Below are 12,943 nucleotides of genomic sequence, written 5' to 3'. Positions count from 1 at the left end.
AAAAAAAAAAGTCTCTCAGATTTGTCTGCCCAGGATGGCTTCATTTTGATCTTCAGATGTCAGCCTCCTGAGTAGCTAGGATGATAGGCATGAGCCACTGATATATGGCTCATTCAGGTTCTTGACACAGCACTGTTCCTCACCCCACGAAGCCTTTTCTGGCATCCTCAGCTGCCATCTGGCTTCAAACTTTGTACTCCTCTTGCTTAGCAAAGGCTTTCTGTCCTGTGTCTTGAATAAGCATCCCTTGGACATGCATGTGGAATCTGACCTTTCATTTCAGGCATCTTAACTGTGGTTTAAGAGATCCTCGTTTGTCACCACATCCCAGGACTGACCAATTGGTCTATCTCACATGTGGTCCCTGGGCTGGGTATTTGGATAACCACAGTACAAGGAGTGTGGTTAGGGAACGCTGCTGCACAACTCTGTCCCTAACACAAGCCCTTCTACTTCCTATTTGGTAAGGTCTGGACAGCAGCCCAGTATCCTTCCTGTACTTGCACCTCCTTCACATCTGCCCTTCAACCCCTCATGGACAGCAGAAAGCCTGGACATAGACACTGCCTCCAGCAGAAACCCAAAAAGTCTGCTGAGTGTCAAGAGTTTGCTACTTTCTAGTGCTTCTTTTATGACCCTCGTATTTTAGAAGCTCATTAGATCAGGCAGCTTTTTATTTCTTGGGTCTGACTCTAGCAGCCATAATTCATAACGTTCTTTTCTATTGACTCAATTTAGTTCCTTCTATGGGCTTTTGTTTTCTATTTAGTCAAACTTTTGCAAAAATAAGCATTTATATGAATATAAAAGTTATACATGTTTTCAAGAAAACATTAGAAAATTAAGAAAAGTAGAAAAAATTACTCATAGGTTTACTACTCAAACACAACCACTGTTGGCATTCTGTTTTATTTCCTTCTGGTCTTTTTCCATTCATTTTCCCCATGCTTGCTTCCACCCCCACCAGAGTAAGTGCTGGCATACTGTACTCATAATTTCTTCTCTGTATTTCGGATAATGCTGGCCTCTTAAATCTCAAAGAAAAAACAAACCCCAAAAACCCACCTTTACCAGATATTTAGGAGCTGTAAAAACTGAATGTAATCTGTGTAACATTTTTAAAATCCTAATTTGGATAAATCAATTGTAATTGATCAAGTAAATGAATTATGAACTAGATTTTAGATGGCAACATGACATTGTTTGGTGTGCTAAGTATACTGATGTTACATAAGAAAAAGCCCAGGTTTTTCAGTCACAGATCAAAATACACATGAGTGAAATGACATGTCTGTGGTTTGTTTTAAAATACCATAGCATTAGCAAAGAACAAAGTCTTCAACAGTAGTTGAGTCTGGGATATAGGACAGTAGGTTTACTGGGCTGTTTTGTTTACTGAATGTCTATTTTTTTTCAAATTAAAACATAAAGTTCCGATATTCAAACAGTTTTAAAGGCTTGTTATGAAAAACCGCAGCTCTCTGTCCCTTTCCTCCTGTCTTCCCATGGGATAACACTTTGATTAGCTTCCATATTTTTATATAACCTTCTCAATGGTTATGCCTTGATCTTTTAGGTTTTATTCACAAACTTTTCGCTACAGAGGCAGAGACTTTGCTTTGCACACACTCCACCGCCTACCTGTACCCTCACCTCCACCACAGCCCATCCTCCCAAAACAGTACGTTCTACCCATCAGCCCCACATGTTCAATATACTCCTGAGGTGATGTAAATACTGTCAATAGCTTTCCTTTACAATTTCTTTTTTCTTCTTTGTCAGTCATGGGGCTTGAACTCTGGGCCTGAGCACTGTCCCTCAGCTCAAGGCGAGCGTTCTACCACTTGAGCCACTTCCAGTTTTCTGGTGGTTTACTGGAGATAAGAGTTTCACAGACTTTCTTGCCTGGGCTGGCTGTGAACTGCGATCCTCAGATCTCAGCCTCCTGAGTAGCTAGGATTACAGGCGTGAGTCACTGGTGCCCGGCTTCCTTTATAACTTCTTATTTCCACTGTGATACCCACTTACCTCTCTTTGGTCTGTTTAATTTTTCTAGTACTATGTATATTAACTCACCTCAAATTTTCTACCAACTATCTCAAACAGTGATTTTCAAAGTATGGCCCAGATGTGTGGGGCCCTCATAACCAAAGCTGCCTTTGGAAGAATCTCCTGGCCCAGTATGGCCTGTCCCATGAGCTGACATTGATGCTGGTTGTCCAGAAGCACTGGTGGGGAAACTGTTCTGCCTACATGGAAGTCAGGAGTTGTTATATCCTTTTTTTTTTTTTTTTGGGTCTGGTCATGGGGCCTGAACTCTGGGCCTGGGCGCTGTCCCTCAGCTCTTCAGCTCAAGGCTAGCACGCTACCACTTGAGCCACAGTGCCACTTCTGGCTTTCTTCTTTTTGCTTATGTAGTGCTGAGGAATGGAACCCAGGGCCTCATGCATGCAAGGCAAGCGCTCTACCACTGAGCCACCTTCCCAGCCCTAGGAGTTGTTATATTCTTCACACCACACACTGGCTAGGTTCATTGAGAATGTTCTTGGTAGATGAGTAAAATTCATTTTATTTTCTCTTCTCAATCCTTGATTATTTTGTTGCTTCAGTCAGAGGCAGAGGGATCACAGCTATTTTGAGTTACCTATATATAACCATTTGGGCAGTAGGCTGAACCCATGGCTTTCTATGGAACACCATTTTCACTGAAGAAACAACTAACACACAATTGTAGTTCTTTAGAATTGGTTGCTGGATGTTAAGGAAAAGTACGGGCATTGATTATTGCTAATTGCAAACACTAAGCTTTTTACAAAGATTGTAACAGTAGAAATACTGTATCTGACAAGAAGTTTAATGGTTAGTACTAATACTTAATAGTTTCCTAATACTAAGTGTTGGCTGGTAAGAATGGCAACAAACATGACTTTTTTTATTATGTAATGAAACGTGTACATTTTGATAGATGATCAGCAAAATAGGTCAATACTTTTTAAATGATTTATGTCTAAATTGTGACTGGGTAAACGATCTATTCACAGTATAACAGACATCAATGGATTTTTATATAACTTAGTAAAGTTCAATTGGTAACAATGCTAATCTGCTAGGGCTACAGAACAAAATATCAGACTGAGTGGCTTAAACAACAAAAAAATGTTTTCACACCATTCTGGAGGCCAGAAGTTCAAGATCAAGGGACCAACCAATTTAGTTCTCAGCGAGGGCTTTCTTCATGTTACAGACAGAAAGCTGCCATCAGGTTGTGTTTTCACTTGGTGGAGGAAGAAAAAGTAAACTCCTGTAGTCTTAACTTTTATGAATGCTAATCTTATTTTATCAGTGCCCCACTCTATGACTTCCTGCATTCTTAATTATCTCCTGTAGGCTCACTCTAAATATAGCATACTTGGGGTTACTACAGGAACTTGGGGAGGATACCAATTCAGTACATAATAGATACAGTTTCAAGTTCTAGACTGCAAATAACTTTAAGCATTTTTGTTGTTGTTGTTGAATTTTTCTACATTTTTTGAATTCTACTACATTTGAATTTGAATTCTACTACATTTTTCTGAAAAAGTTATTAACATTTTCCTCTTCTCTTTGGCAGTACTGGGGGTTGAACTCAGATAGACCCAGGCTTGCTAGACAAGAGCTCTACCCCTTCAGTCATGCCCCTAGCTCTTCTGTTCCGCTTTAGCTCTTTTTCATTTAGGATTTCTTATTTTTAACACAGGTTAGTCTCAGACTATGATCCTCCTACCTACAGTCTTTGGTATAGCTCGAATTTCAGGTGTGAACCACCATGTATGGTTGACTTATTGTGACTGGATTTCCTTAACTTTTTCTTGGGGCTGGCCTCATACCATAATCCTCCCCTCTGAGTAACTGGTATTACAGATGTGTCTTAGTGTACCTGGCCTAAAATGCTCCATTTTTTCAACCATCTAAAGTTGAATTTCCTTCATATATCTCAACAAAACAACTTATTCCAACAGCCTGATACAGAAGCATGCATGAAAATTTAGCTTACTGTTTTCTCTAAGAATAACATTCAAAAGATTTGTGAAAATATAAAACAAGCTGGAGTCAGGAACACTGGCTCATGCCTGTAATCCTATCTACTCAGGAGGCCAAGATCTGAGAATTGCAGCCCAACATAAGGCCATCCAAGAGACTCTTATCTTTAATTAACCAGCAAAAAGCCAAGAAGTAAAGCTATGGCTCAAGAGACAGAGTGCTAGCCTTGAGCAAAAAAGCTTAGGAACTGTGTTTAGGCCCTGAGTTCAAGCTCGGGAACTAGCACAGACAGACAGACAGACAGATAGACAGACAGACTAAACACCCAAAGTTTGTCTCATTTTTTTGTTGTGGAAAATGTACTAATGTTTCATAAAATGTTATTTATATTAAGCCATAATGGATTTTCAGTTTCTTAATTGAGATAGACATTTGAAATTTTTATCACTTAATTTCCAATAGGGTAAACAGTGATAATCTACATAAACAACAACAACAACAACAAATCTTTGAGGTCCTCACTAAGTTTTTTTCTGTAATGGGTCCTGAGATAAAAGTGTTTGTTACCTGTTGGTATAAATCATCTCCCAAGAAATTCAAACACAAATATTTTAACTATTTCATTTTCTCAAACTTCTTTCTTAGAGCCTACTGACCCACTCCTGTGGGGCCTGCTGCTCTGTGAGGCTGCACAGAGCTGCCATCCCCATCATTCAGGGCAGCTGTCAGCAAACTGAGGGCCAAATCCAACTTTTCACTTGTTTTTAAATAAAGTTTTACTGGCATACAGCCATGTTGCTTTGTTTATATACCCTCTGCTTTTTGGCTGTAAAGGGAGACTTTAGTAGCTGTCACCAAGACTGTGGCTGTGGAAATATTTACTCTCTGGCCCTTGACAGAAAGTGTGCTAACTCTTTCTTTTCTTCTCTTTGCTGATTTATGTGTTTCCTAGATCCCTCTTTCCCTCTCAATCCTTTCTTTCTGAGACTGCATCCTACTTTGCTGCCAAAGAGATTGGACCCAAACTCTACCATCCTCCTGCCTTAGCCTCCTAAGTGCTGGGATGAAAAACATGCCACTATATGTGGCTCCTTCTTTCTTGATTTGCTTCTTTATTTGGTAAAGCCCATCCTCGAACAGCTTCCTGAGAATGAGTGTGGAAGAGGCACTTTATTTACAAGATCTGCATGTCTAAAAATATCCTCAGTTTATTGACAGCTTCATTGGGTAAAGAATTTTTTGGAGCTCATATCCATCATCGTTGTCATTCGGCTTTTAAGGTTGTGGTAGAAAAGTCTGGAGTTATTCTGCTTCACCTAGTTCTTGTGACTTCCCACTCCTCCTCAGAAACCGGTAGGTTCTAGCCGGGCGCTGGTGGCTCACGCCTGTAATCCTAGCTACTCAGGAGGCTGAGATCTGAGGATCGCGGTTCAAAGCCAGCCCGGGCAGGAGAGACTGTGAGACTCCTATCTCCAATAAACCACCAGAAAACCAGAAGTGGCGCTGTAGCTCAAGTGGTAGAGTGCTCGCCTTGAGCTGAAGAGCTGAGGGACAGTGCCCAGGCCCAGAGTTCAAGCCCCACGACTGACAAAAAAAAAAAAAAGAAACAGGTAGGTTCTTTTCTTGTCTCCAGTGTTCTGGAGTTCTATCATGCTGTATCTTGGAGATGATAAGTCTCTAACACTATGCAGACAATAAACTGCCACGTAAAAACCTCCTTAGAATTATTTTATCACTGCTTCCCTTTCTTTTCTTTGTTATTTCTGGAATGCCTATGCAGATACTGGATATTTTGGAGGATTCTCAGATTTTCTTATCTTTTCTACCTCTTCCTGGGATGGTTTTTCAACTTCACCTTCCAACCAGAATCTCTATTCATTTCTTTCGTATTGTTTCCCCTTTCTAAAAGCATTTTTCTCCTCCAACTTGTTTTTTAATTAGATCTTGGGACATAACTTTAAAAGAATATAAGTGGAAGCTTCTTTCCCTGTTGAGTGTGTTTTGTACTGGGTTGACTTTTTCTATTAGCTTACTTTGTTTTCCTGTTTCATCCTAGACACTAACATAGTCTCTTTGTACATGTATATGAAATTTTTAAAAAGATCTGAATGTGTGGGAAGAGCTTATTGTCTGTAAGTTTTACTGGTAGAGAAGCAGAGCTGGCTTTTGGTCGGACAATCCTTAAGGTTATTAAGTATTCTTCACTACTCAGATTCTTCAGAGAAAGATATTTCCATCTTTTGATTCAAAGGGTATAGGCTTGGCTCGCAGATTTCTGGAGTTGAGACTCTAACATCCAGTATGCCAACATTTACTCAATGCCCCTGAGGAACCACACCACCAAGTGAGAAGTGAGGTGCTGTGCACTAGTTCAGACACCCCTTCCTTTGTCTTGTCTAGGTAACACGTCTCTGGTATGCTGCTATGCCAGGGCCAATCTTTTAAGATAAACTTTCACTAACATAATGTCAGCCTCATTTTCACCCACCCCTCTCTGCCTTCCAGAGAAGGCAGAAGCACTATCTGGTGCTGTCCGTTCCTGAATTTTTTGTTTCTTGGCTTCCTCTGTGGCTGGCTGAGGACTCAGCTTTCTCAGGACTGCTAAGTCAGTTACCACTCATCCATCTGCTACCCAGCTTCCAAAGTTTTGTTGCTGTTGTCTCCTCTCCCACTCTCTTTGTCCTTGTGGGTTTATGTCTTAAAAAAAAAATCTCTTCACTGTTGTTTTAGTGAGGTTTTGGGATAAAATGAAAGTAAGTGTGGTTATTCAATCCTCCATCTTTATTTGGAACCTCTTATAATTAAATATCTCTTTTTTACTACCATTAAATATTACAGCATAAATATTTCCCATGTTCTTCCATGGTCTTTGTAATCAGTTTTAGTAACTACATAACAGTTAACTGAGCAGGTACCATGGTTTACTTTAATCACTACCCTTTTCTGGTTATTTAGAGTTGTTTGGGATGAGGGAACTGGTTTTTCCTTGCACCATCTTTGTCCTCTTTGTCCTTTATCTAGGGAATGCAGGCTGACCTTCTCCACTCCAGTGTCCATATGTCCCCAGTCCCTGTTTTACTCACCAGGGAGGTGGAGCCATCCTGCACACCCTTCAGTACTTGATTTCTAAGATGACACCTTCAATCCATGTGTGCCTGCCATTTCAGACTTTCCTAAGTGTGATGCCTCCTATCTACACAAACATCCTGGTTTCTAGGTATTCTCCTCCCACAGGCCCTTCTCTAGTGACTGCAGTTTGGCTCTCTCTCTCCTTCCTGCCTTCTCAGGACACTTACCCTACTGGATCAACCCACCACCTGCCCTTGCACCTGCCCTCTCATGCTTCTTCCACCTTCTCCTTCAGTGGGCTACGGGGGGAAGGGGGAGGGGAGCCACTGTCTCCAAACATAGGGTCAGTTTTGTCTCCTGAGTGGAACAGGTGGCTTTTAAGAGGCCAGGGCCTTACATTTCTTTCCTGGTGGCTCTGTCCCAGGCTTCCCATATTCTTCCACATGGCACTCCAGCCCAGGGCTGGCATACAGTGATGCTTACTATAACATACAGAATGGGATGGTAGTAACCTGAGAAAATGCTGGTATGCAAATTGTTACCTTGCCCTTAGAGGTCAGCGTCCAGATCACTGAGAAGGTCAGCTTGTCAGTCATGGGGTTCAGGCTACACAGCTCTTCACATAGCAGCCTGGGAAGCATGGGGACCACCTGTGAGCAGAGGATATCTGGTGAACACCTTTGTCTAACCCACAGGAATCTGTGCCAGGCAGCTCAGGAGCAGACTAGAGGCAAGAGTTTGGGGTGACCAAACTAGCTCTTCCAGAGCAAATGGACGATGACAGCAGCTTACTTCCCAGAACCATCTGCAGTAAGACCACACTGTCTCAGGCTCTTCCAGGAACCTCCACTATCAAGGAAACTGGAGTTGGTTAGTGGGAGACTTGTAACAAAAGACAAGAAATACACTATTGTGTTGAAACAACAGCTAATTTTGTTGTCTATACTCTATCTCTGATCTACCATTGCAAAATAAAACATGGCAGCTATTTATATACTGTTTATATTGTGTTAGGGAGAATAAGTAATCTAAAGAAGATTTAAAGTATTCAAGAGGATCTGTGAGGGGCTGGGAAGGTGGCTTAGTGGTAGAGCGCTTGTCTTGCATGCCTGAGGCCCTGGGTTCGATTCCTCAGCACCACATAAGAAAAGCCGGAAGTGGCACTGTGGCTCAAGTGGTAGAGCGCTAGCCTTGAGCTGAAGAGCTGTGGGACAGCGCCCAGGCCCAGAGTTCAGGCCCCACGACTGGATCCCCCCCCCCCAAAAGAGGATGTGTGAAGGTTGTATGCAAATACTCCACCATGTTACAAAGGGGCTACAGTTGCACTGGATTCTGATACCTACAGAGGTCCTGGAACCAATCTGTCTTGTATATTGGGCCTGAAGCCCATTGTTCAGGAACTACTTGCACTCTGAATAAAACCGTTCTGGTTAAACTACAAGCTTAAGAACTCGAAAGCTAAATATAAACTCTTCAGGGCCTCATCAAAGTAAAATCAATCAATCATTTGATCTAGTAACAGACTATATCATAATTTACTAAAGATTATGTTGGAAAAATAACAAATAAAATATTACTATGAGAATAAAACACAAGGTCTTTAAAAAATATATTTGTTTATCTTCATTGTTTTTTTTTTTGGGTCCGGTCGTGGGGCCTGAACTCTGGGCCTGGGCACTGTCCCTCAGCTCTTCAGCTCAAGGCTAGCACTCTACCACTTGAGCCACAGCACCACTTCCGGCTTTTTTTTCCTTTTTGCTTATGTGGTGCTGGGGAATCGAACCCAGGGCCTCATGCATGCAAGGCATGCACTCTACCACTGGAGCCACCTTCTCAGCCCCTGTTTATCTTCATTGTAAAGGTGATAAACAGAAGGGTTACAGTTACATAAGTAAGGTAATGAGTACATTTCTTTTTAAGCAGTTACCTCCTCCCTCATTTTTTCTCACTTATTCATCCCTACATCCCTCTCCTCCCCAAAGTTGTATGGTTAATTTCCAACATAGTGTCAAGTGAGTATCATTGTTGAATTATATCATCCTTTTCCCTGATGTTTCTGTGATTCCCTTTCCCTTCCACCTATCAGATAAACTTATATAAGACAAAGGGTACAGAAAATGAAAACTGAAAAAAATAACTTCATTAAGAATATCATATTCTAGTTATAATGTAATAATGTAATTTTTTCCAAGTCTTTCCATTTCCTGATGAATGAGACAATGTCATTCTTTCTGATAGAAGCATGGAACTCACCTGTATACACACCACATCTTTTTGATCCATTAATCTACTAAGGGGCATCTGGGTTGGTTCCATACTTAGCTATAATAAATAATTCTGCAACGAACATGGTTGTGCTGGTAGCTTTAGTGTGGCCTTGCTGGGTCATAGGGGAGCTCTATGTTTAGTCTTTTGAGGAACCTCCATACTTCTTTCCAGAGTATCAGAACAAGTTTCAGTCTTACCAATAACATAGTAGCATTCCCTTTGGCCACATTCCCACCAGCATCTGTTGTTATTAGATTTCCTGACAATGGCCATTCTGGGGTAAGGTGTAGTCTCAGTGTTGTTTTGATTTGCATTCCTTTTATGGCCAGAGATGTTGAGCATTTCTTCGCATCTATTGGCCATTCTTATTTCCTCTTTAGAGATGTCTCTCTTTAAGTCTTTAGCCTACTTGTTTTTGGGGGATTTAATTTTTTTTTTTTTTTGTCCAGTCGTGGGGCCTGAACTCTGGGCCTGGGCGCTGTCCCTCAGCTCTTCAGCTCAAGGCTAGCACTCTACCACTTGAGCCACAGCACCACTTTTGGCTTTCTTTTTCTGCTTATGTGGTATTGAGGAATCGAACCCAGGGCCTCATGCGTGCAAGACAAGCGCTCTACCACTGAGCCACCTTCCCAGCCAGGGGATTTTTTTTTTTTTTTTGGGGTCTGGTCGTGGGGCCTGAACTCTGGGCCTGGGCGCTGTCCCTCAGCTCTTCAGCTCAAGGCTAGCGCTCTATCACTTGAGCCACAGTGCCACTTCCAGCTTTTTTTCTTTTTGCTTATGTGGTGCTGGGGAATCGAACCCAGGGCCTCAGGCATGCAAGGCAAGCGCTCTACCACTGAGCCACCTTCCCAGCCCCGGGGGATTTATTTTTTTAAGCTCTAAGTATATTTTAGATATGAGGCCCTTGTCTGTTGTATGGCTAATGAAGATCTTCACCCAGTCTGTGGGTTTCCATTTATCTTGCTTGCTATGTCCTTTGCCATACAGAAGCTCTGCAGTTAAATGCAATCCCATTTAGCAACCTTTCTTTGATTTGTTTATCTACAGAAGTAGAAAAACCTCCCATGCTCCTGTATTGGGAGAATTAACATTGTAAAAATGGAAATACCTGCCAAAGGCTATCAACAAATTCAATGGAATACCCATCAGTATCTCAGCTTCATTCTTTAATGAAATAGAAGCAATCCAAAAATTCATATGGAATATAAAAGACCCTGAATAGTGAAAATAATCCTTAGCAGGAAGAATAGTGATGGAGGAATATCAATACAAAACTTCAAACTCTACTACAAAGCTGTAGTAATAAAAATACCTTGGTACTGGCACAAGGAACAGGCCTGAGGACCAATGGAATAGAACTGAAGACTCAGAAAGAAACAAACCCACAGACTTATGGCCACCTAATCTTTGATAAGGGAGCCAAAAAACAAAACAACAACAAAAAAAAACAGGATGGAAAAATGACAGCTTCTTCAACAAATGGTGCTGGCACAATTGGCTAACCACATGTAGAAAACTGAAGTTAGATCCTTATATATCACCTGCACCAGAATCAATTCCAAATGGATCAAAGACCTCTAGGTAAAAGCAGATACACTGAAAATGTTACAGGAAGGAATTGACACTTTCTGAATAAAGACCCAGAAAACACAGTCGAAGCAACTGAGGACAGTGAAAGCTCATCAGCAGCAAGTATATTAATGCCTGAGACCCAGGGTTTAATTATGGGCCCAGTACTTCCACTACAGTCAAGTTAGAGCAATTCTGAGTCTAGTTTTTTCTCAGTAGCAAAATGGTATTAAAATTAGAGATGAAAAGTGAGATGTTATAATAGATATCACTGAAATCCAGAGAATGATTAGAATGAACCTTATATTCCAAAAAACTGGAAAATTTAGAAGAAATGGATATATTTCTGGACAGATATGACCTACCAAAATTAAACCAAGAAAATATAAACAATCCAAACAGACTTATAAAAAGTAATGAAATTGAAGCAGTAATAAAATATTGCCCAATGAAAAAAAGTCCAGGTCCAAATAGATTCAGAACTTTAAAGGAGAAGTAACACCAATCTGCCACAAACTGCTTCACAAAATAGAAAGGTTAAGAAGCACTTCTAATTTTATTCAATGAAGCCAGTATTATCTTGATACCAAACTGGACAAGGACATAACAAAAAGAAAAAAAAATAGCCAAGTACTGGCAGCTCATGCCTGTCATTCTAGCCACACAGGAAGCTGAGATCTAGAAAACTGCAGTTTGAAGTCAGTGCAGGCATAAAAATCCATAAGACTCCATCCCCAAAATAACCAGCAAAAAGATTGGTTGAAGACATAATTAAAGTGGTAAATACCAGTTTAGCAAGCAAGTCAAGTAAGCCTGAGGCTCTGAATTCAAAACACTACTACTAGCAAAAAAAAAAAAAAAAAAAGGAAAAGAGAAAAAACTTTAAATCAATATTGCTGATGAACACAAATACAAACATATTCAATAAAATACTTACAAACTGACTTCAATAACACATTAAAAAATCAAGTTCTTCTCATTCCAGGCATGCGAGGATGGTTGAATACATGCAGTCAATGAAAGCAATAAATATAATCAGGAATAAAAATTTACATGATTTTCTCAATATATGAAAGCAAAACTTTTCATAAAATTGTATATTCATTCATGACAAAAGCTTTGAAAAATTTAGGAATGTAAGGATCATACCTTAACATAAGAAAGACTATATATAGACAACATTATTTATACTAAGTACAGAAAGACTATAAGTTTCTTTCTAAAAACAAGAACAAGACAATGTGTTCACTCTCTCCACTCTTATTTAAAGAATACTAAAATACTTAGCCAGAACAATAATACAAGAAAAAGAAAAGGAAGACAAATAGAAAAGGAAGACCTCAAACAATGTCTTTTGGCAGATGATATGATCCTATACTTGAAAAACTCATATACTTGAAAGACACTACCAGAAAACTCATAGTTCTGCTAACACTTCTAGCAAAGTAAGTGGATATAAACTTAGCAAAAATAGCTTTTTCTATACCAATATAAAACAGCCTGAGAAATAGGGAATACAATTGTAGTCAAAGTAGTCTAAAGATTAAACTAAAAGAGAAGTAATCCTAACCAATGAAGTGAAAAATCCCTACAATGAAAACTCTGAAACACTGAAGAAAGAGGGGCTGGGAAGGTGGCTCAGTGGTAGAGCGCTTGCCTTGCATGCCTGAGGCCCTGGGTTCAATTCCTCAGCACCACATAAGCAAAAATTTAAAAAAGCCGGAAGTGGTGCTGTGGCTCAAGTGGTAGAGCACTAGCCTTGAGCTGAAGAGCTGAAGGACAGCGCCCAGGCCCAGAGTTCAGGCCCCACGACCGGACCCCCCCTAAAAAAAAACCAAAACATTAAAGAAGAAATTAGAAGATGAAAAGATCTCACATGTATTTGGATTAGAAGAATTAATATTATGAGAATGGCTATTTTCCTGAAACCAATCAATGCAATCCCCATCAAAAATTCCAATATCATTCTTCACACAAGTATAAAAAAAAATCCATGGGGCTGGGAAGGTGGCTC

The 12,943-nt window shown here is 40.3% G+C and overlaps 1 protein-coding gene across 1 annotated transcript in view; it reads right to left on the bottom strand.

The window, feature by feature from the left end:
* Nucleotides 1-12,943, bottom strand: part of Dis3l2 (DIS3 like 3'-5' exoribonuclease 2) — a 356,978-nt gene that overhangs the window by 90,312 nt on the left and 253,723 nt on the right. The window contains exon 13 of the mRNA XM_013021392.1: nt 7,635-7,742. Coding sequence (XP_012876846.1) covers nt 7,635-7,742 — 108 coding nt within the window. The remainder of the gene's footprint in view (nt 1-7,634; nt 7,743-12,943) is intronic.

The sequence above is a fragment of the Dipodomys ordii genome, unplaced genomic scaffold (genome assembly GCF_000151885.1).
Source record: "Dipodomys ordii isolate 6190 unplaced genomic scaffold, Dord_2.0 Scaffold1, whole genome shotgun sequence".
Taxonomy (NCBI): domain Eukaryota; kingdom Metazoa; phylum Chordata; class Mammalia; order Rodentia; family Heteromyidae; genus Dipodomys; species Dipodomys ordii.
This window is presented reverse-complemented; position numbering and strand designations above follow the sequence as displayed.